The sequence below is a fragment of the Chionomys nivalis genome, chromosome 7, assembly GCF_950005125.1.
Source record: "Chionomys nivalis chromosome 7, mChiNiv1.1, whole genome shotgun sequence".
Lineage (NCBI taxonomy): Eukaryota > Metazoa > Chordata > Mammalia > Rodentia > Cricetidae > Chionomys > Chionomys nivalis.
In genome coordinates, this window is record NC_080092.1 from 24,959,686 (window position 1) to 24,985,505 (window position 25,820).

Genomic DNA, 25,820 nt, shown 5'->3' on the forward strand with positions numbered 1-25,820 from the left:
GTTAGTATAATCTTTCTTTATTCAATGAACATCTCTCTATTGAATTGTGCTTCCCTCTGCAACAGAAAATGCTAAATAAAATATACCCTGCTCCTATAGTTTTGGTTGTGAGTCTAGCCTTTAATCAATCCAGCCCAACCCTGCTCTTATAAAAGTTGTAGCCTTCATACAACAGAAAGTACTCATGAATAAACAAAAATGATAATAAATACATACAGTAGCAAACGTTATAAAATAAGTGGGGGAAGAGATCAAGAAGATTGATAGGGCCATATACAGATTACTATAGAACCACTGGGAAAAAAACTTAAGAAGTCCTGGTCATGCTGAGATGTAGAAGATGAGAAGGCTATCCACAGAGATGCAACCAAGAGAAGCGCAACACAGGAGCGATCTCACAAGAAACACCCAGGAGAAACCTGCTTCGACATTTTTTCTTTAACTTTATTCTTTTCATACGGTACCTTATTTGTTTTCTCCCCAAGTCCCATTCCCTTCTTTTAAAATACCTCTCGAATCCTTCAGATGAAAACCTGTCTATTTGAAAATATATTCTGCCCAACCTTCCATGAGAACATAAGCGAAGTAAAACACATTACTTTATACTGAGAAGTAGGTAGATGATGCTTAGGTTTTTGGAAAAGTTTTGATCTTTGGGGCCACTAATTTTTTTTTTATTTTCTTTACCAACAATCCCTCATCTCCCTGAAAGCAGATGCAAGTGCTTGTGATGCCATTTTGTGATAAATAACTTCATGTAAAGATTCCTTTTGTTAAGAGGTGGGACTGAACAGACTTCAACCAACAACAACCTTTACATATCTTATATAAAAGTACATGGTGACCCCTTTCCTTTAGTTGTCCACACCACAAAAGTATTTCTTATTGCAAATAAAACTTTAATTCATTGATCAAATAAGAACACATTTGAAGCCTAATTGAAGTTGAGAATGATTGGTAATAACATAATGATGGTGGTGATAAATCAATATTGTCTTAGGAACAATATAGTAGGTGATCTTCGATCTTCTTCCTCCTAAGGTTACATTGTGGACTGGGAGAACTTATCAAGGATCATATATTTGATGCACTATTTGATATCTAAGTAACATATAATAGCATCACACTATTAGAAATGGAACTCACTCAGGAGAAAACAGCAGAATCATAATGTAAAGAGTACATTGAAACAAGAAGGGGATGGGAAAAGGCCGTTTTCCCTAAAGTCTTGTTTAGCTGGAAGGTTTGGGGGAGATTAATTTTGAGTCTTCAGGATAGAATGTGATCCATAAATAGAAAACAATGTCTCCCCATTACTAGAGCTGCTAGGCACATGAAGGCCCTTTGCTATTTTCTTTGCTTGCGATCATCCTGCACTATCACTATTTTTCTTCTATGAATCATATTTTACCAAAATAGTTGCTTAGTCTGCCTGTCTAGTGGGAACAGTGAGCTAGTTAGGTAAACCAAGATTGACTCAGTCCCTGTCTGAAATCCCTCTGCAGGAAGCCAGGAATACATTATCCTCACTCTATGTATGCATTACAGTCAGAAATAGAAGGGGAGAGAGAAGCTCAGAAAGTCCAGCTCAGCAGCCCAAAGTTCCCTTGTCTCCCCAAAGGTACTCCTTGATGTTGCTTTCAAATGGTACAGATCTATAAAGTTGACACAATAGAGATATGGCTACGATACTATCAAATGGAAACGAAAGCATCAATACATTCATGAATTCCATGGGACACTCATACCAACCTAGAAAATTTTAGACATGATAATTTATTTTCCAGATATCTCTATAACATGCCTTTGAAGATATATCTTTAAAGCATGTTTGAAGAAAAACACCTACACTTTGCCACAAGCCAGCTATGAATATTTTCTAAAAACCTTGTCAGACATTGTAAATTCAATAGAGCAATCTGCTTTTCTACTAGATGGTTTAATTCATAGTTTTTATTTTAGTAAATAAAAAACAACCCGGGAACTGGAGAGCCATCTCAGTGCTGAAGAGAGTGTACTACTCTTCCCAGGATCCCGAGTCTGGTTCCCTGTACAGAAATCAGGCAGTTCATGGCCACTTGCACCTAAAGCTCCAAGAGTCCTCTTCTAGCCTCCACAGTTGCACACACATGCATAATGTTCATTCACATAGTGTCCAAGCTAGAGTTACTATTGCTGTGATGAATTACTATGACCAAAGCAACATGGAGAGAAAGTGGTTAATTTCAGCGTACACTTCTGTGTATCATCCCTGAGAGCAGAAACTCAAACAGGGCAGGACTCTGGAGGCAGGAGCAGATGCAGAGTCCATGGAGGGGTGCTGCTTACTGGTTGCTTCCTATGGCTTGCTCAGTCTGCTTACTGGTACAGTCCAGACCCACCAGAGCAGAGGAGGCACCGCCCTCATTGGACTGAGATATGCACTCCAACTAATGACTTATTTTTAAAAAATGTCTTGCAGCTGGATCTTACAGAGGAATTTATCTCAACTGAGTTTCCTTCCTTTCAGATAAGTCTGGCTTGTGTAAGCTAATGTAAAATTAGTCACTATACATAGACACACATACATACATGAAAATAAATATAACAACTTTTTAAAAAATAAAAGTAAGGACTAATACTCAGAGGCAAACAACTCTTGTAATATAGGGCTGTCTGAATTTTCTTGATGTATTTGTGACTCTCCAACAGACCATAACTAATTGTAAATCTCTTGCTTAAGTTCATAGATCTTGCAGAAGAATGATGACAATTTGAAGTAAATTTACTTACAGCTTCCGAATTTTAGTGGGCAGGCATGGGCATCCATAGGGAAATCCTCCAAGTGCATTGGGCATTCCGCTCTCACCGTCAGTCTTATTAATTAAAGAGACAGAATACAAACAAAAGCTCTATAGATTAGACACTTGCTAATAATTAGAGCTTGACGTTATTAACTATAGAACACATATTACCAAAGCAGATTATATGGACATAAAAGGTTCACCTATGATATATTCCCAATAATCAAATGATCTAGAAAGATTTATGAGCTACCGTGATTATTTTCTATAATTTTTTGTTTGTCTCGTAAAAATCAACAAGATTTGATTTTGAGAAGGGAAAAACATTACTGGTGTTTCTTATAACAAAGAGCATCCACTAATTCATCTAGCTATGGGAACTGTTCAGAGAATTAAAGTAGATATAATCCGATATATAACTGCATAGTCAAATAATGGATATAATAATTTCCCTGATTTGATTATTAAACAATGTATACCTAAATTGAAATCATATTGGAAGACCTAAATATGTATAATTATTGTCTGTCAATTAAAGGTGCGAAAACTCTTATAAAAGAAAATGCATAATTGCCACTCGATCCTTGATTGAGAAGGACACAATATCAGCAATACCAAGAATAGTCCTCCTGTCCTAATCATTCTCTGAATCCTTCCCCAAACTGCACCACCGAATGGGACAAAAAATGGAACAGGTGAAGCAGAAAGTTTCCTGGAGTTTGTGAGACTGGTTCATGCAAGGTGCAAACCCTCCTTGATTTTTGTGAAGTAGGACTAAATTTCCAACAGTCAGTTCTATTTACAAACCTACTGCCTAGTTGAGGCAGGGCTCTATTGTATTTCCTATCAGTCTCAGATGTTCTGGTATTGTGGACGACTCTACTCATGTTTTTGTTTTTTGTTTGTTTGTTTGTTTTGATTTTGAGACTGGCTTTCTCTGCATAACAGCTCTTGGCTGTCCTGGAACTCATTTTGTAGACCAGGCTGGCCTCAAACTCCATAGAGACCTAGGTGTGTCTGCCTCCCAACTGCTAAGCTTAAAGGCATGCACCACCCCTATTGAAACATTCTATTCATGTTTTTAAAAAATATGCTAAAACAAATTCATTGAAATATAAATATATATTTATATTATGTATATATAATATATATTAGTAAATATATATTAGTGTATATATATATGTGTATTAGTAAATAGAAGTGTGGAAGATTTGTGTTTATTTTCTTCATAAGATTTAAAAAGAAAAAATTCTATTTGAGTGTGTGCATGGATATGAATGCAAATATTCCTTGGTACATATGTGAAAGGACAACTTCCAAGAGCCCGTTCTTTCTTTCCATTGTGTGTGTCTTGGTTCCCCTACCCACTGAACCACATAGCTGAAAATGTTTGAAAGATTTTTAGCAAGTCCTGCATTACTCTTTCTATTAAGTAGCTCAAAAACGTGGTAGAACGGCTTTATAGCCAATTAAAACAATTAGGTCTTATAATACAGATCAAGGCATTACAGAATGCATGTTAATATTTGTATTACATGTTCAACTATTTTAAAAGTTGGTAATGAGAGGACACTGGTGAGTAACGTAGTTAATGGAATGTGTCATTTATTTATGTTAAAGAGTTTTACAACCCCAGAAAACATTAATACAAAACCATTTAGGATCTGAACATCATTGACACATGAAAGGAATAAACACTGCGTTAGGGTGAAGCACGAGTGGAGAGTTGCCTGTCTGTAACTAAAGCAGATTTTAGTTTGCAGCATGCTTGGGTCCTGCTTGGAAGCTGCCATACTCTGCGTATTCATATCTACTGGTCCTTTATTTTCTTTTCCGTTGTTATTTTTCCCATATTCTTAGATCCTATTGTTTTTTGACTAGATTGATTCAATTCCTAAAGAGGTTTTTAAAGTACTTTTTCTATCTGTTTTCATCTAAATATTTGTTTTTGAAAACATGCATATTCTGGCAACATCTCGCAAAGGCAAACCATCCTGTTCCTCTTCTTCCTGTCCTCCTCTTTCTCCTTTTCTAAGAAAGGGATAAGCCCCATAAGGACGGCAGCATGAGGCTTTCTCTGAGAGCTGACTTCTGGGCCACCGTATGCATCAGTCATTAAACACCTCTTTGGGATCAGATGAAAAAACATATTATACAAGATTTTGCTGGTCTTTGCCTATATCATCACCTCAAAACAAAACCACAAACTTAGAACATGGCATGAATTTCTATGTTGGTGCCTCAGTACCTCTTCCTCGTTCCTTCATTCAGCCTCTTTCCCTAGTGGAAAGTGAACAAATTACTTCTATGTTTTTAGATGAAAAAAAAAAAAAAGGCTTTTCTTTTTTTTTTCACCTTTAGATTCAACGCAAAGAAAACCTCAGGATACAATTGTCCTAAAGATTTTTCCAGGAAGAAAACAAAATAAAACAAAACAAGCAAACAAGAACACAAGCTAGTGTCTTCTGCTAATTTGCTCCATTATTAAAAAATCATTTTTAAATATCTTAATTTGAAACAGGTGCTTAGATTGTGGTAGTTGGGAATTCTTTCCCCTTTGCTCCATACAAGGAGGTGTCTCCAGTTTTGATACTACTGTGATTAGCATAGATGGAGTTGCAGCAGCTTACAAACAAGCATGCAGTATGAAATGAAAGAGGGATGTTATCAAGTAACACCCACGAAATTACAGCAAACCTGGGGACACAGAAATATTTGACAAGAATGGAAAGTTCATAAAGACAGGATGTCAAAAGGGATTGCAGATGTGAAATAAATTGCAAATTCATGTCTGCCATGTGAAATACACATATTTCAATGAAAGCATTTTTTTTTTTTTTTTTTTTTTTTTTTTGGTTTTTCGAGACACGGTTTCTCTGTAGCTTTGGTGCCTGTCCTGGAACTAGCTCTTGTAGACCAGGCTGGCCTCGAACTCCCAGAGATCCGCCTGCCTCTGCCTCCCGAGTGCTGGGATTAAAGGCGTGCGCCACCACCGCCCGGCTCAATGAAAGCATTTTTATTATGAATTTTGGAGAAGGAAGCTCTTGCTAACTTCTTCAGAAGGCTTTGGACAATTAGATATTTTAGATGGATTAGGCAGCCCTGTTAACGTGATTTTGTGTTTAGTTAAAAAAAAAAGTAGTAAAAGAAAACAGGTTAAAAGTAGTAGTGCTCATCTTGTTATCTCAGGTGTTTTATATGAAAGGTTAGAATTTTATATGAAAAGGAAACCTTTGTTCTCAATTATTTGTGGGTATGGAGAGAGTTTTGCAATTTCTAGATGAAATCGGAGGCAGACAGTGTTTTATATTGGCTATCTCAGTGTAAAGAAATGGTTGGGCAAGGATACCATAAGTTAGGGACAGAAGGCAGTGAGGCCAAATTTTAGCTAAAAAAATAACCAAACGTAGGAAACACTGACCATTCCAATCAATAGTCATACTGAGCGACCAACTTTCAATTGAAAAAAATATTTGTTTTTCATTTCAAAAAATCAAAGAATAAATCATAGATCATTCAAAATTTGTAAGTTAATATATAAAACTGTCTTTCTATGAAATTATTAATAATTTTGTTTACGTGATTTATGCTTCCTTCATTTTATCTCTAAGATGCTGTATATTTATGACATGCTTTTCAGTCAGTTTCAAAGGAGGAAATATTTTATAGCATACCCGCATACATACACACACAGTCTTCACGTTAAGCCAAATTAGCTATCCCTAGCAAAGAATACTATTTGAGAAATTATGTATTTCTTCACATACATAATTCCATGTGAATTTTTAAAAGAACTTTATACAGTCATACTTTTCATTTTGTCTTCTATCTTTGCAGAAATGTTTTTGGATATCTACCATTAACCTCTAGAAATTTCACCTAGATCTTATCACAATGCAGGGAGATATGAATTTCATAACAGGGACTAAAAGGGCCACATGTTGAATTAAAGCAAATACAGCCTCTGCAACGTTGTATTACTTAATTTAGACTTCATTTACATTTTATTTAACATTGTAGGCATGCATGATATCTCAGAGCATTATGATTGCTTAGCAGAACAAATTTAATGCTTAAAAAGTACAGAAAACCCAAAAGCCAAGCGCCTATCAGCACCCTGAGGATTTACTTCTTGGAGCAGAACAGGAAATACAGACGTTTTCCCGCAGGAACTGCCGCCATCCTTACCTCATGGTGTACAACAGCGTGCCGTCCTCCGTGATGCGCAAGAGTTTGTTAGGCATGGTCATGTTGTGGGCCACAGACTTTTTGCCATTGTGGAAAAACGTATCTGGAGTCCAGATTTTACTGGCCATGAGGTTGTTTAACCGAAGAACTGTCATGGGCCCTTTGAATTTTAATCTTTCGTCCTTCCAGCTTTGACGAAAAAACACATCTATTGTATATTCCTGGATAATTTTGGGAAAGAGCAGAGTTCAGTCTTACGTTTTGCCATAGAAATAACTTACAAATACAATTTTGGAAACTCAATGTGGCTTAGGTGACATTCTCAGAAGCAAATGTGGAGTGGCACTTACATGTTAGTGTTAGAGGAATCAGTGGTGGCTTTTGCAAGAATTTTTAATTTATAGATGTATGTGTGTGCATACATACACAAATGTCTGAAAATTTATGGGGAAAAATGCTCTCAATTTTCTCCTTAGGTACCTGAAAGTACATACAACATAAACCCCCTTTGTCACAAGTAATAAAATAAAATAGATAAATTACACTTTGAAATATAAACGCATACTTGCAGGTTTGTGTAAGGGAGAATATTTAAATTAATGGATTTCAGCAGTAAGAAGAAAACATAATATTTATGGCTCCTTTGTGTTCCCTGCAAACCTCATCATCAAAATCAAGCCAATCATGGTGTTGATATAGATGTAAAAATCCTTTGGGTAAGAAAATAACTTCTTTTTTTTTTTGTTTTTTTGTTTTTTTGTTTTTTTTTTCAAAAATAGTGTATGTAGCTCCCCAGCTCTCCTACATAGTGAACAAAACTATAGAATTACGGAATAAGTTAATCAATTTTCACAAGCAATTCAAACTTTTTTTTTCCCATAGAGAGGGGCGAGAGAGAAGAATGCAAAGAGGAGGTGTGTGTGTTAGTGATCACGCGTGTGTGTATATCACGGGAGAGATGTGCGAACCTCATCGTCATTCACAGCCAGGGAGTCTATTTATTTGAATAAGCAGAGCATTCCTTACGGCATTACCCAGAGATGAACATCTGCTCATCTAAAAACAAGCGATGTGACTTACCAACTCCTGAAATTGAAAAGGATAGTGTTCGTCTTCCTTGCAGTACTTGCTACATTGGCACTAAATTTAGGACTCAATGGTTCGAAATAAAGATTACCACATCTCCATTAATCTTAGCATACTCAAAACCAGAAAGGGGGGGTGGATAACTAGAAAACATTATGCCACATTTTCTTAATCCTGTGAAGCTTGATGCTTCTGAAAGCAGCTGCTTTTGAATCCTATGCACGTCATCCTTAGGACATACAAAACAAATAATTTCTGTCTCTAGGCATTCTGTGCATGTTTTTAAGTACCTGTCTCTTTCCTAGGATTTAAACAATACGAAGTGAAGTCTGAATGTATGTTTGCCCTTCTGGCAGAGGTTTGATACTACTCAGTCATCACTGATCCATGACGTTACATCGTTAGTGGATGTCTTCTAATGCACCATGACTAATTGGGGTGACTGACTTATAAAGAAGGAAGTGAGCAAAATGATGCTATTCTGTTAATACAGGCCAGACAAGATACCATGTTTGTTGCTGGGCTTTTCTGTGTCAGAGTGTCAGATGGAAATCACTGGGATACGTGATAGGAATTTATTTGCTGCAAACATTTGTTAAGCATCCATTAAACTCAGCAAAGGAAGAAATTATTAAGACTTGAGTTTTATTGGAAGAACTCATGGAGGACAGGGATTGCAGATTAGATGATGAGGCAATATTACAGAAGAATAGTGCATATCACTCATACTATATATAGTCTTGTGCATATGTCTCCTTGTCGATATGATATTCGATGACCTTTCTATTCTTCTTTATCTAGCTACAGCCAACTGTTCTCAATACAACGGAATAACTTTAGACTAATTCATACTACAGAGAATATCTACAGGTAAATCGAGATCCCATGCATACCTAAACAGATTATGTTCTCAGGAATTATAACACCATTCATTTGCCAGCTCTAAGGGAGATTCTGTTTGTTTGGGTTTGGTTAGCTTTGAAAGCATAGTAAGTGTTAAATGTAAAATAATTTTCAACAAGACAATGCCCAAGAGAAATGGCTCCAAAAATTATGTCAAAATTGTCCATGTCCTAACATTTGTGTTTTTATTATATTTCCATTCAGCTTTATTTATCTGTGCTAAAGGAGGACAGTGAAATCACCTTTCCCATTTTTTTTTGAGAAAATTCTTCAAAAATAACACACACACACAGCAACACTAAGGGTAAAATATATTCCCTCCTTTTCTCTGTTAGAGGAGAAATAAAACCTAAACAAAAGCAGTTGATTGTGATCATATCTCACATAACTTCAAATAGAAGCACTCTCTGCCCCATGTTTTCTAAACGTGATTATATGATTGAAATGGTAACACCAAGCAACTTCTAGGATGCCCTTATACAACACGAACTAGCCCCCATGACCCCAATTTGTTAGATCAAGATTGGCCATTTGGAACAATATGAGCCAAGTTTCCCTTTTCAGAAAGATGAAACAAAATTTAGGGAAGATCCATAGTGATAGTGACTATGGGTATAAAATCAGTACCTATTATTTGCCTTCCAATATTATCAACACAATTTTTTAGGCTAGAATTCTTTATAGCTTGGGATGAAGAAAAAGGCTATTTGGAAAAAGTGACTTAGTAAAAGTTACATGATGGGAATTTGAAAAAGGTAAAAAAAAAAAAAGCTGTCATAACCAAGATAAACAAAAGCAGACTACAAAAGATGGGACTAAGTAGAAGAGACTGGAAAAATGCCAAGATTTCCTGAAGGAGTTACTGAAGTTTCAGAATTACGGCTCCCACCTCACAAGAGAAAATCTTCCCCAAATTTGTCTGGTTTATAGAGTAGGTCCCCAGAGAATATGAGTCTTATTTCTCAAGACCTGGGACAAAACATCCACTTTGTACCTAAATAAATATCGTATTGAAGTGTTCCGGTTCATGCTATTTATTGACATCTGTGTGTGCCTTGACTTGATACATTTTAAGCAGCACAGGAAGCAAGGCTGTGGGATTGTGCAGCCTGGATATTTCTGTCAGAGCCTAGTGCCCTGGGAGTGTGTTGCTTGATGGCCAATTAATGGTTTTTAAAATAAGCTTAAGGAGTTGACCTCATTTTTTTTTTTTTTTTTTTTTTTTTTTTTTTATTCTAGATGAAGCTGGATGCCTTGGGAGCTAAGCAATCTTCAGGGACCGTCTGCTGAGGTTTCAATTGGTACCCTTAGCTAGTGGGTCACTTTCCTTTCCTGAGAGCACACAGATAAGAATATTCTTGAGCTGAAAGGTTTAAAATGGGGAGTAGATAGACTAACATTTAAATAACATTTAGAATGTATTAGGACCTTGAAAACACTCAGTGATGACAAGTTCAACTATGGTTACTATGAAACAGATATTTTATTAGCTCCTGATTAAAATATAGAGAAAGCTATTCCTGTTTATAAAAAGGAACTTTATCATCCTGTCTTTAAAATTTGACTGCCTCTAAATAAAACTCCTTTTTATACTTAATCTCCCATAATATAATTTAAATAATTTTCTAAGCAAGAGAAGAGGTACAAGATCCAGGACCCACTTTGCGATTCAGTTGTAAAGCCTAATTAGATCATATCACAAAACAACTCGAACGCAGTCTCAGAAATTATACACAATGAGAAAGATCAGCTTCTGTACACCCTCTGTTTTCTTTTTTGAATGTTTGAGTTTTGTTGTTGCTGTTTTGAAGACAGGGTTTCTCTGTGTAGCCTTAACAGTCCTGGAGCTCACTCTGTAGACCAGGCTGATCTCAGATTCACAGAGATTGGCCTGCCTATGCCTCCTAACTTCTGGAATTAAAGGCATGTTCCACAGTTACTCAGCCCTTTTATAATTTTTTTTCTGAAATTTATATGTGAGATACAACTTTGACTGCTATAGGGATACAGACAAGTAAAATCATCCTATAATGTACCTTTATTTTAAGGCAAAACTACAGCATCATTGGTCCCTTGAATTCCTGTTAAATTGAATCAATTACTCAAAAGCATAGTCAAGTCAGTCAACATCCAGCATGGATGGAGGAGGAAGCTCCACCCATCACCGAGGAATTATTGGCAACTGGTGACTGCTAAAGGAAGGGATAGTCAGGTTTTCATTTGAAATGTGGTCCCTGCTTAGCTTCCCAAGCTCTAGTAGATGGTTCTAAAACCATAAATATTGGCAGTACAGATAGGACACAGTGGGCTCAAAAGAAGAATCCATTAGGTTGGAAAGGAGATTCTCTTGGGTGATTGTGGTGGTAGTTAGAGGGAAGAGAGGATCAAAACTCATTGTATATATGGATGAACTTCTTAGAAGAATAAATATAAATAGATTTTTAAAATAAAAATAATTAAAGTTTGCTAAATATATTAAAGGAATTTTATGTTTCACTTCTGGCTTCCTTTGAGTGCTGTCCCTTAACAACATGAGGCACTCTGTCAGATGCAAGAGACAAAGGCAGAATTATTGTAAAAAAAAAAAAAAAAGTTTAAAATAAATATAAAAATAAACAATATATTATTCTAATTCCATGACCTTTATTCCATTATCTTACTTATCAAAATATTCAGAACTCAAGGAAGAGGGTTTAGTTTAGTTTAGTTTACAATGGCCCACAAGAATTCACTTTTTTTCACAAGAATTGGGCTTCTAGTTTGTTTGGGTTTTTGTTGTTGTTGTTGTTGCTGTTGTTGTTGTTTTTGTTCTTTTGTTTTTTCGAGACGGTTTCACTGTAGCTTTGGAGCTTGTCCTGGAACTAGCTCTTATATACCAGCCTGGCCTCGAGCTCAGAGATCCACCTTCCTCTGCCTCCGATTGCTGAGATTAAAGGTGTGCACCACCACCATTGCCCAGCCTGGGCTTCTAGTTCTATCAATAAGCAACTAGTAACCCATTACTCCCTTTAAACCAGCAATGCACTCACACTGTGATGTCAGTAAGACATGTTTGTCTTTTTTGTCTTTGCAACTTCTGATTCCACTTTAAGAATGTAAGACATTGATTTGCAATAAAAAAATAATTTCACCAAGCAGTACTGTGCATGCAACTAAAAGCACTGTTAAATTTTATGTCAAAGAATTTGATTGAAACACAAGTAAGAGGAATTAGTTTGGTATTGTTTCTATGATAAATGGCAAGCTTTTCTTTCTCAATTTGGTCCCTGTGTAAACACAGAGTTCAGGGGAGTTTAGAAATGAGAAAATTCCCTTGAAGGGAGTGTGGGGGTGGGGTGGGGGTGTGATTTAAATCATTTGTAATCTTACATGAATTGGTACCTATAGTAACACAGACATCTGAGATTTTGAGCCGTTAGTTTTTAAAATTTTGCCCAGAATACAGAATATTCTGTATCATATGAATTCGACTTTATTATATTGTGCTTTAATTGGGTGGTGGCGAGACTTTAATGCAGCCTTATTTACTCCTAGAGACAGGTTTGCGAACTCACAGTCTGTATCACCTTATAGTAATAAGGACAAGCATAACCACTATATGAAGGTAATGAAGCCTCTGAATGAGTGAAAGAGAATGCCAAGATTAAGTATATATAATATGGAATACAAGAAAAAATAATTTGAGTTTCCTTTTAAACCAGGAAAAAGCTTCAGCTTTTATTTGATTTCTCCCTGAGCTACTAAGAAATCAAAAACACATTTGTATTAAGAACTAATAAAGGACATTTTAAAATAATAAGACATATTTGAAATATTCATAATGGTATGTTTTCATGACATCTTTACAATGTTTCAGTTATATTGATGGAACTCTTAAATTTTCTAAGATTTTCCATAAAAAAGAAAGGTCAGACACACAAAGTTCCATTCTTGGAAATAATTTGATGTACATTTTGCAACAAAAAATATTTCTCTGTCCTGTATTTCTTCCTCTCAGTATTTTTTTGCTTTTAATTAGAGTCAAGTATTCTCTCAACTTTGATGTTCATTCTCCATATATAGTCTAAAAGGATTCAAACATGGTGGTACAAATGGCTGCTTGTTCTGGAATAGCAGTGCTTATCTGTAAGCTTGACATCCCTGGATCACCGTGATCTCACAACTGAAGTGAAAGGCACGAGACACATTGAGTCCCATCATCAGAAGCTAAGCACAACAGTCATTTTAGAGATGAAAGGGAGCATGCTATAATGGTTGACTAATAAACACAGAAACAGTGCAGGTGTGTGTGTGTGTGTGTGTGCGTGTGCGTGTGTGCATGTGTTATAAAATATATATTGCCTGTATCTACACGTGTATTTGTTATAATATACACAAAGAGTCAAAATTATAACCAAATAAGGCTTTTCAAGTAAGTTCTTAAATAGTCTATACCTTCTTTTTAAAACATCCATTTAAAAAATACTAGAAAAGTCAGGTAAGCTTCCCTCAGGATCCAACAATGCCTCTGTCTCAACAAGACCTGAGCTACAACACCAGCAGCCTTCCTACCATGAAAAAGGCAAAATCTCATAGGGCTCTACTAAAAGACAAAGAACTAAAGGCAACTAAGGAAAACTGAGTCGGGGAGAATTAGTCTTGCCTAGGAATAAGTTATCGAAATACAAATAATATACCACTACAGTTATGCAGTACCAAGTGTTCATCCCCCTAATCACGTGCACGCGCGTGCGTGCACATACACACACACACACACACGTAACACTATGTGACCTGAGCACTGTATATACATTGTTAGACATATATAACAATAACAATCAAAGAAAAGGAGACCATGATTTCAAGTAGCAACAAGAAGGAAGAGGGTTCTTACGAAGGAATTCAGACAGGACAAGGAAGAGAGAAATGATGTAATTCGATTTTAATTTTAAAACTCTAAACAAAACCAAGAAATCAAATGTGTAGTGTCACTTACCATATCATGGTCCGAAACTGGCCCAAAACTGGTGACGAAGATGTCAGTCTTCACCTCGGTTACACGCTCTGATGAAGCAGGAAATTGTGCCAGTGAGTGTCTATCAACAGCCGCTATTAGAGCTAACTCACATGCTCACACCCAAATGGGAAATTTATTGGCTTTGATTAGCCATTTCTAAAACTTGTCCACTATGTGGTTCAGGTAATTAACTGCTTACACATGAAATTTCACAGTTAGTACTTTCAATGAGGTAAAGATCCTAGATATACCACCTTGGGAAGCTGACTTTCAGGAGATCTCAGCTGCTTCTTCATGACTTTTTAAGAACGACACACTTGTCTAAGTGGCTTGGAACCACTTCACATTTTATTAAGCAAAATGTTAGTACAGCCATATGCCTGAAGGTTAAATATTTTTACATAGTTAGACAGATCTCCCAGGTGCATTGTCTACCCTTGGGAGCTATAGAGGAGAGTTTAGCAGGCTTTATGGAGTCTTGCCTCAAGTGTATGCTTCATAAATGATTGCTTTCTGTTACTAAATCATACCTGAATTATCCAAATGACTCCCTGGGAAAATCATGACAAGTAAAGGAAGCATTTTTAGTTTTGATGATGACGAGAACATATTGTGGCATGGAAAAATTTAATATAGTATGCTGGGGTTTTTTTCCACACTGAATGTAATTTTTATTAGAGTGGCCTCTGATGGCCTATACAGAAACCAATGTACCATATTTGCTGCAGTTTTGTGACAACTCAGCAGAGATATTTTCAAAGAAATACAGTTGCTAACCAAGAAACAGGAACAGCTCGCTGGCTGAAAGGAAACGATTTGTCTAGGGGTGAGAATGGGAAAGAGTGCTAAATAATTTTCAGGTGCACTCTGGGAAATGACAACCCAGTCTCGTAAGAGCGCCTAGCATGTGCTTTCTAATGCTGTCTCAGGACATTGAGAACATCACCCTACTGCTACAGCAGTAAAGTCTTCAGAGGATAAAGAGCTAGCCTAGCCTGTCTCCCTCAGCAATTCATTGTGGGTACTCAAGACTTCAGGATAAATTCATTACCATGAGGTTCATCTCAATCAACAAAAGCAAGCAGAGGAGGAAATAGAGTCTGAGACAATCATTTCACTTTTTCTTGTCTGAGCAAATATTTCCTTGATTTTAAAACAACCAATAAGTTGCTTCATCTGAGAAGGATCGTTGGTTAAGCCTTTAAGCAGTCTTAAATTTTTCGCAGCTTGTAACAAAAAATATCATAGAATTGTGGATGTAGATCTCACTTCTAACCAGGCTGTAGTTGTAGAGAAGTAAATGCTCAGCAATGGGCCTCGGCTGTGTTACCCATTTTCCTCTTACATCCTTGGCTCTGCATCTTCTAACATCCACCCTCACATGTACCTTTGCCTGTACCACAGACTTTTTCTCCATATTTTTTAACTGTTTTTTTTTTTCTGATTTAAGACATCTCATTATTTGCTATAAAAACAAAAAACTTAATTATATAATGATTTCACTATGATATTTTCATGCATGTTTATTCTGTTGAAGTTAGGGTTCCTACAGTTAGTAACATTTTATAACAATGTTGTAACCATTCTTCAATGAAAAATCACAAAAGGAAAATCAATGCCACATATTTATGAAAACTAAAGCTTATATTATGTGGTGTCTCTTTTAATTCTTCTCTTCTGTATCTCACACTTAGATTTTATTTGATACAATAAAATAGACATACCTTATTCTGCAGAGGTGCAAAAACAGATAGTAGATACTAGGGCCTTAGGAAAATTTGCAGTAATGAATTATTTCCTACCAACTATGAAAATTCGAAATAATTTGTGTTTTATTTATTATCCATTTTTGTGCTGTTAAATCCTACTGAAACTGTGCAATAGAAAGAATTTGAGATTGAACTTGTTTTCTAATACTTCATCATGTGATCTGATATTCCTATTGGGTATTGCTTTTAATTCATTGAATTGACTTTTTATTATTTTCAACGTTCAAATCTTATTGCATAGTGACTATTAAATATATGATCTATAGCAACATCTTATGTAACCGAGTGGCATGCAGTGTCAAATTATTTCTGCTTTTTCATTTTATTTTCATCCTTGAGATGCATGTTCGTTTAGGAAATGCTAACTAATTCGTCTGCACTTTGGCATAATTTGCCAACCTGGGGCACTGTCTTACAAATCTATGCCACTGTTGTCTGTTTCTTGTATATGAAGAAAACTACGTTTCTATTATGGAAATTCCACAAGGTAGCTAGTTTAAGGAAATTGGACTAGCATTTTTTTTCAGTATCAAGTGATTTGTATCATCATTCATGATGAAGTGGTCTGAAGAAGTGAGATGAAAATTTACAGAATATAGGTACCACTTTTTCTCTGTTGTTTTAAGATCTAAGGTTAATAGATGGCCAGTTATATAATCAACAATTTTGAAAGTAAAATCTTATTTATAAAGATGATTGTGCCAAATGAGTAAAACATGAAATATAGTTATGTTTAGGTACATCTATAACCATGCATAATTGTACCTGTGCCAAGTGAAGATTAGATTAAAAACGGGAAACAATTTACATGAATGACTATCACTACATTCTAAAATTTTTAAACTTTAAAAGTTTTAAATTTTTTTTTATCTTTTATTCATCCTTGGCCTGAAACATAGTCACCATGTCAGTTCATAACCTTCAGATACTTTATTTTATTTTTTAACAGCCAGTTGCCTCTGAGATTTCCTAGTATTCACTTTAACTATATTCCAAAACATGAAATCTGACCTCAAGTTCCTGCATCATAGAAATCTGAAATGACTTCCTCACTTTATTCTCTAATCATATATGTATCCTTAAAGAGTTTCTGACTGCTAAATCTCTGTCATTTTCTTTTAACTTCCAAATGGAAAAGAGAGAAAAGTGGGCAGAGAGAAGGAAGTGAGATAGGTAAAGGGAAAAGAAGAGCAGGGGAGCAGAATTAAATGGGAGGGGAGGGGAGGGGAGCGAAGGGAAGGGGAACAAATGGAAGGGAGGGGGGAGGAGGGGAGGGGAGGGGAAGGGAAGGGAAGAGAAGGGAAGGAAAGTTGCGAACCAGAATCATGCTTATGAAGGAGAGCAGAAACAAGTAACTACTAGTTGTGAAGAATGGCTGATGTCAGAGGAGAGAGAAGAAGCATAGTCAAGTGAAACTCAGCCTGCCACTCCGTTCCTGGGCAGCATAGAGCAATTACAACAGGAGAATGAACACTTTCCTTGCTTTTTTTCTTCTTAATGACTCTGAGACACTATGTTTCAAGTAAATATAATCAGCTTTATTGACCTGTTTGTTTCCCAAAGATCTTTGGGAATACTTTCAAAACCATACAATGGTTTCATGAGTTTTAGGCCAAAATAATACATGAAGTTTTGAGCTAAAATCTATTGTTAAGAAGTTTACAAGTCTCAAAAGATATTAAAATATCAAATGCCAATATTTAAATAATTGTTTCATTCATTTCTTTGGCTTTCATTATACCATACTTCTTGTAGTCCAGCATGAATTCAGAGTAAAGGGCAAGTTCTTGGCCAAAATAGACCTGTCATGGGTAGTAGGAATGTCCTGAGAATTCTGTCAGTCACTCTTCCTAATTCCAAGCACAGAGTCTCAAGAGAAAATATTTCTACAAATGAATCTCAGCAAAACTCTTTGATAAGACTATCTCGCTGTGTTTGACTAAGAAATGATTACTTGACATTATGGCTTGTATAGGCTCAGGGCCAAGGAGAAGTGGAAATATTGTCATCTCTTGGTGCTCTTGTTGAGATCTTGAAATACTGCTAATGAACCTTATTTTGCTTGTGTGTTTGGAAAATATTTTCCTTCCAGGTCTTCCTCAATGAGATTCCCAAGTAATACCTATCTGTCTGTCTGTCTGTCTGTCTATCATATATGTATATGTATATATATATATATATATATATATATATATATAGAGAGAGAGAGAGAGAGAGAGAGAGATGGGATAATATATACCATATATCAATCAATCTATTAACTATCTCTCATCTAACTATCTAACTATCTCATCTACTATCATTTATCTATCAAGTATTATATATCTAAATCAAAAAAATTAAAATTGAATTATATGCTCTAATATCAGAATTCAATGATTTGATACAGCACTAACATTCCATTAAGCATACTTGGATGATACCTGGTATTTTTCTAGAGATCACATGACAAAAAAGTCTGAAAAAAAATATGACATTTTATGTTTTAATATCTTCTACTTGAGAGCATACAAGAGGAATCATGAGCCTTAAATGAAAGTTAGGTAAAAATACCTATAACCTAGCAAAAACCAAATATGGCCAAATCCCTTCTATAACTATGGAATTGGCTCAAAAATACAAATCAGTTAAAAGAATTTGAATGGAAGAACTATTTAAAAATTTAAATTTTCAAATAATTTCCCCCCTGGTTGTTTTCTTCACAGTAGTCTTTTCATAGCCAACATAACTGAAATTCAATGGATTCTCTAAGTGTAGATGCCTGCACATATTCATGATTCAAGGCAAAATACATGGATACTTCATATAAAATGGGATCACAGTAATGATTGTTACTACAGTTTTGGAGAATATAATAATAAATCATAGTAAGAAATTTATATTTTAAAGTCAGTCCTTTAAAAAAATATTCCACCTTTCAGTGCTGAGTTTAAACAGATACCAATACTACATCACCTTCCAGACAACAAATTTCTTTGACCTAGACTTTCCTACAATATTGAGACACTATTGAAAGTATTGAAATAATAGCAGTTTGGAAGGGATATTTCCAATAGATGATTAGTGCCAGAAGCATAAAAGAAAACAGCACTACAGTAAAGTAAGTAGACCATGCATTGGACTGAGAGATGAAGTGTTCAGCTTTTAACTCTGATTTTCTTCTAGTAAAAGCTGTGTGATTGTATGAACCATCCTTGCATATTTTGAAATCTAACCTTTTTCATGTTATGAATGAAGAAATAATAAATGGACCATCGTTGAAATGATTTTTAAAATAAGATTGTAGGGTCAAAAAAGCATTTGTTATGTTGTGAATTTAGCATATTTCTCATATTCAGTGTGCTAGCTAGACATAATTCTTTATAATAGTAAGAAATCTCTTCATTCTATAAGTGAAAGCATATTCAACCAAGATTTGATAGGTAGAATCTAGATAGACAGGTAGATACGTAGATGGCTATATAGGAGACAGAAGGAGAATATTGGCATGTCTGGAGCCTGGTAATGCTAATAATCACAGAATGAAATGTGCTTTGAAATAAGTGGGAGTGTAGTGGAGGCCCCTTTGGATGGCAGAAAGCAGCTGACCTTTCTGCAAATGCCCTGGAAAGCCCTTGGGTACAGAAGTAACATTGTTACTTGAACCTCCAGAAAATAGCTGATACTGTGTGAACAGTGGAGTATAAAAGAGACTATAATAAGAAAAAAAGGGAGAGGGGAGTGTTGTAGGCAACATTTTAACAATATGCATAAGAACAGCTTGTTTAATGGGGCATTAGCCACATGCTAGTTGAAAATGCTGTCAACTGATCAATTCATTGGGAAAGTTTTCATGCACTCTTAATTTATTAAATCCTATATTGAGACCAAATGGACTCACATTAGTCAGGATCATAAAATAAATGCAAAACTCTTAGTTTCAAATGGTACTGTTTAAGAACTGGAAATACCCTGGGTTCCCACTTAAACACCATCATATTAGACAGGACCATGCCACAGCTCCAGATCAACTTGCCAGAAGCAACACTAATCTCTCAATCTTGCTATCCTCCTAAAACAAGAGGGTGGGGGGGAATGAAAGTTCTTCCCTGGTTAATTTGTAAATCAACCTAGTTTGATTGTGTTTACCTTCTAAAACTGGATATAAGGTGAAGAGGTATGTTTTAAGATGTCTATAATATCCTTGACCACTTAGTGGGCTGGGGTTCAGAGAACTCAAATGATACAAGCATCTATACAGGGGAAAAGTAGATTAATTTTACTATGGTACAGCATATACATTTCATTTCTACTGAAAAATGTTTTCCTTCTATTGTCTTAGGAGTACTGTCTTCTAGAATAGTTTTCACTTTAGAGAAAGGGTGTGGATGATAGTCTTGGGGAAAATGAGCTTCTTTTTATATGTATACTGTCATATAAAGCTTTGGGGCATGATACTCCATGTAGTACTTGAGATATATGATGGCAACACAGCAATATTGGATAATATTTCACCCCATAGGAATTAGTTCTCTGTTAGATTCCCCAAAATGATTTTCTGTGATTCTTAACGGAGGTTCTTATCTCAGGAAAATAAAATTCATTTTCATTTAGATAATCACATTCTATCATAAGATGAAATAATCTATAGAAAACATTTAGGAACCCTCCCAATAGACTGGAAAAAAGTGGAAATGGAAAGGATAGAAAATATTAATTATAGGGGCACAAAAATTATTCATTCTTACTTTCCAAGACTGGCTTTTGTAACCTGAGTATAGTTTCTTATCTGAGGGAATTCCTGGCATTGATCTTCTAGATGATCGACATACAACAAGAACAACTAGAATAGAATATTTATAAATGTACTAGAACATTCCTTAGTATATAATGGTGATCCATTACATAAGCTGCATTCAAAATCCAACTGGAGACTTCAACTACAAAAGACTCAGAGGGGTTTTCTGTTTATTGAACTGTGTCTCTTGGGTTTTGGTAGCTGTCTTTCTCTCAAAATACAACTATGTCATAGACTGTCTACATCTACTTTTCTGTGGAAGGGTGTTGCATTTGCAAATATCTGAATATCTGTTTCATAACTTGCATTTAAACTCCATAAAACTATAATTTTAAAGTTAATAATTCTAAGTGTATAAATTTTAAATACTCTTTTCAAGAACTTTTTTTTGTAAAATAAAGCAATCATGAGAAGGGATTAAATAAGCAGAGTCTTTTTTTTTTGTATTTTGTGATGTTCTTCAATATATATGACCTTCTTAATTCTAACACTATCACATTGTGAAAGAAATATAAGCTGTTTGAAATTCATCCAAACACAAATACAAACCAGTATTTTAACATTAAATATGAATATAATTTTTCTCTCTGATCTCAGTATTACTTGGGATGCCAAATAATTATAAAAGGTGGTTGAATACCAGGTATCTTATGAGTTAGTCAATTATATTTATTTATTTTTTAAAAAAGTATAAAATAGTCATTTGATGCTATGGAGCTTCACATTGGATTTCACCTTTACACTATCAAATTTACTTTTATGCACTTATCCACTACCAATAATAAAAAATATGTGACATTATTTAAACTTGAAAACAGTCTGCTTCAGAATCGCCTTCACAACTCATGTTCATCACCTGACTGCATGAGAGTTCATTGACCTTCATAAACTTTGGGTCTGATTTAATTGGGGGTGTTGACATTTATTTTTTGCAAATCTTTTTATTGAATACTAAAGTTTATGAATTATTTTTAACTTAAAGTAAAAATAAATTTTAAAAATAATTAAACTATAATGTTTATCTCATTTGTAGTGACTTAAACTTTTTTTTTTTCGTGACAGGGTTTCTCTGTGTAGCTTTGGTGCCTTGCTCTGTAGACCAGCTGGCCTCAAACTCATGTAGATATATGCCTTTCTCTGTCTCTTAAGTGCTGAAATTAAAGGCGTGTGCTGCGACCGCCTGGCAGTGACTTAAACTTTTAAGCATTGCACAAAATATACAGTTTACTCACATTTGAGTTCCTTTAGTTTTCCACTTTTCTCATATTTGAAAGAAAAAGACAACCCAAAAGACAAGTAAATTCCCTGAGAAACCAATATCATTTTTTCAGTGACAAAGAACTTCAGGCAAGTTGGCTTTTTCAAGCTGAGTCCTCTTATAATAGCTGGGTTAAGAATTAGTTCAAAAGATTTTGTAAGAGTTTGACTAACTCAAGATTGGGGAAACTATTTTGTTTTAGCTTCTCTGTTTACTTTTGTAGGTTCTCTTGTAGCAGAGCTGGCCTGAATTTATTTTGCAACCATGATGACTTTAAACTCCAGGTTCTCCTGCCTTTTGCTATCAAGAGCTTTGATTAAAGGCTGGAATTAGAAAATTTCTAGTGATAAAGATAAAGGAAGCTGTTTTAATTAAGGCTTTTACTCCTGAGATAAACACCATGACTAAACAAAGCTAGGGAGAAAGGTGTTTATTTCAGCATACAGTTCCACAACACACCTTTTCACTGAAAGGAGAGTTCAAAGCCAGAACTGATGTCAGGCAAACCTGGAGGCAGGAGCTTATACAGAAGAAGGCATGAAGGAGTGTTTCTTACTGGCTTGCTTCATCATGGGTTGATTTGTCTGCTTTCTTAGAACCTGCACCACTACCTACCCAGTGTGATTCCAGTTATATTGACCTGGGTCCCACCATATCAATTATCAATTGAGAAAATGAACCACAGGCAGGCCACAGACTAATCTAGAGGGTTTTTTTTTCAATTGAAATTCTTGATTACTATTCTTGATTCTATATTGTATCAAGTTGACATAAAACTATCCAGTACATATATCTAGAGGCAAAGATTACCTCTTAGGCCTACTACTTCTAAAATATTTTGTGTACCTAAGGTTGCTAATGACCCAAAGATATGCTTAAATCCCCATTAACATATTTATTTAGAAAAAGAACAAGACCAGAACCAAAGAAATTAAAACAATAATGCATATAACAAAAATATTAAGTATTTAACTAAATAATGTTCATATGTAGCAGGGATAGAATCACTGTCTTAAAGTCTATGTATCTATAAACTTTACTTTTCTGCTCCCCCAGCTGGGCATGTAACACTAAAATATTGACTCACATCTCTTTCCTTGGCTTTCCTTATCTGTGTAGTTTAGTGACAGAATCTTTTGAGAGTCATCCATTATTCCTTGCATTATTTGTTACGTCATTAAACGTAAAAGTAGATTTAGAAATTGTTAGCAGTACTTCCAAGAAATACCAGAGACAAAAAGAGGGAGGGATGAGGAGTTTCTGTAAGTCCTTTAGTTGTGACTTTTCCCATATTTTATCTCCTGTGTTCCATCCCATTTGTATTACAGTTAAACATGGATTTGCTGGGATTTGTTTTGAAAAGGATAAAATGGGGATACCTGTACAATATGTTCACTATATGCCGGTCTAGTTCACAGTGGAACTGAAGCATACCACAAAATGGAAGAGGTCTCTACAGAAGAGACAAAGAGAAAGGGTGTAGCGCCAGGGTATCCCTTGTTCTTAGATCCTCTGAAATATTTCTTCAGCATTAAACATGTGGTGACTGCCTGTGGATTATTTTTTTAAAGTTCCCAGAGTTGGAATGAAGTCTATAGGCAAATCAATTTTTACCCAGGTCTTTACAGTTGCTTAGTTTGGGAAAAAGCTGAGAACACCCAGCCATCCTTAATATATTTTAACATATAGAGAAAATTATAAAAAAAACAATTTATTGTGAACTTTCAATTTGGTCCTGTTTACGGACAAATGTGTGTCTCTGCACGGTGCCCGTGTCCTCTTCTGTTTCAGAACTGTCTCTAGTCCTCTCCACCACTCTGATGCTTCTCGCTACACTTCAGTCTCACTCCCCATCCCTGGCCTCTGCTTTCCTTTCTTTCTTGTTATCTTTTCTTATCTTTCCATCTCTCTCTGATTTTCACCTTTATTTTCGCAACTATTCAACTCTTTTAATTTTGAACTTAGGTTAGTCAATCACACTTTGACTTTTCTGCTTGCAAGAAGAGTCCCTTGTTCTCTTGCCACAAAAACAAGAGATTGTAAATGAGAACAAATTCAGTAATTATTGATGAGTCTATACATTTTCAATCTATTTATAATTTTAAATCAAATTTTCTGCAGTTATTTTTATTTTATTCACTGACTCATTAATTTTTTGTTCATTTGACATTCAATAATTAGCACTGTACTACATGTTCTAACTTATTTTGGTTCACCCATTTTTAAAAACAATATTTTTTTTTAAAAAAAACAGCCCCCACCAGAAAATTTCTCCTCATTTTATACTTCTGTTTACTCTTTCTTGAGTTGATACTTGGTGCTAACAGGGACAGGGACTAACTTTTTACAATAGTATTATAATGTCTGCAAGCTGATTTCCAATACCTGGACCAACCAAGTCTTGAATTTCATTCCTAATTACATCCAGGTGTATACTCCAAAATAATAAAGCTGAAGATGTTGTAATGGATATGCTATTGAAGAATTACTTACACAACCTTAAGTTTCATTGCCATATCTCTATTTCCTGATTGTATTCAGAAGAAACATCTCTGTTTTTTCACAGTGTTTAAACATGATGAAGAAGACAACAGGGTTCCTTTCTGGGAGAAAGTTATCTCAAATGTAACTATGAGCAAACTACTAGGAAGTTTTTGCCTTGTTTTCATGTAAGATAAAACCTTGACTCTTCCTTTACATATCCTTTTCTTCTGGAAGTAAATGAGTTTTGTAAATAATAATAGTAAATGTGAGAATCTCATTTTTTAAAAAAAAATTTCCTAGTAACCATACCATTCTTAAATTATGGGATATATAGTAAATAATGCAATTAAATATTTTATTCTTAAAAATATAAGATAATTTCAGTTTAGCCATTCAGTATCAGAGCTAACTATTTTCTGAAAACTCATAGCTGATTATATTATAAAATCAATGCCCTGGAAGGATACTTAAATTTTTAACTGTTATTGTCTAGATATTTAATGTCAAAATGTGCATAAACTGTTTTGATCCTATAACAGTTGCATGGCTGCTTGTCCATTAATTAGAACTGTCCATCAAAATGTAAAAAAATTAAGGTTATTTAATATTATAGTTAAAAATAACTCAGCTCTTGGACATTTGGTTTCATTACATTCCAAGCCAATATTTAAAATAGAAACAGAAACAAGATTTCTACTATATTTTCCTTTGTTTTTATGACTATCATATTCTCTAAGTCAGCATTTTCAAGAATGAGAAAAATAAAAATAATTTTTTCCTAGAGGTTAAAAGACTTTCATTTCTTAAAAAAATACATTTTCCTAAATCATGAGTCTCTATTCCTTTGTAAGAGTATACCTGACCTTTATGAGATTAACCATTATTTCTGTTCTCTAACCCACATGTCTGCTTTTTCTCTTTTCAGAGATTAAGCAATTCTAGACTAAAACAGTAATATTCTGATAATGTAGTTATTTCTTTAAGAAAATCTTTCAATGTCATAAATCTCAAAAATTGACTTTGTACTTTAGGCTGTCTGTTTGCAATGCATGGCTCTCAGTGGTTTAGGTGTAGGTACAAAATATTTATTAAGGAGTTAGAATGTACAATTAAATGAAAATTAGCAGTCATGCCTTGTTACTCAGACTCTAATAACAGTACAATCACAAATGATCATTAGAGGAACTGTGTGCATGCGTGCATTTATAGAAAATTCTCTAGCAAATTGAAAGTCATATGAAAACATTCAGAGGATATTTTTACACCGACAATAAAGTAAAAATATGATTTCCTAAACTATTGGCATATGAGGTCCTTCCTACTGCTTTTCTAAGATTTGACCTGAGACAGGATGGGAATTAAGTAAAGGAAATATGTTTCAGAATTTTTAGAAACCTTTCTTTTTTATAATTTGTATCAATAACCTAGTAGTTGCTTCATTTTGTACATCTCTTATCTCTGGTCTTTGCAATTTATTCAGATGGTAAGCAAAGATAGCAAATTTCTTAGCATCAATTCAAATGTTTAGATACACGACGACATTATATTTTTACATTAAGAACCAATCTGTGCTATC

At 34.9% G+C, this 25,820-nt stretch overlaps 1 protein-coding gene across 2 annotated transcripts in view; it reads right to left on the reverse strand.

Moving 5' to 3' along the window:
- Positions 1-25,820, reverse strand: part of Gabra1 (gamma-aminobutyric acid type A receptor subunit alpha1) — a 56,819-nt gene that overhangs the window by 22,766 nt on the left and 8,233 nt on the right. For both annotated transcript variants that reach the window (XM_057776266.1, XM_057776267.1), the window contains exons 4-6: positions 13,936-14,003; positions 6,972-7,192; positions 2,773-2,855 (exon numbers count right to left, since the gene is read on the reverse strand). In XM_057776266.1, the coding sequence (XP_057632249.1) occupies positions 2,773-2,855; positions 6,972-7,192; positions 13,936-14,003 (372 nt within the window). The remainder of the gene's footprint in view (positions 1-2,772; positions 2,856-6,971; positions 7,193-13,935; positions 14,004-25,820) is intronic.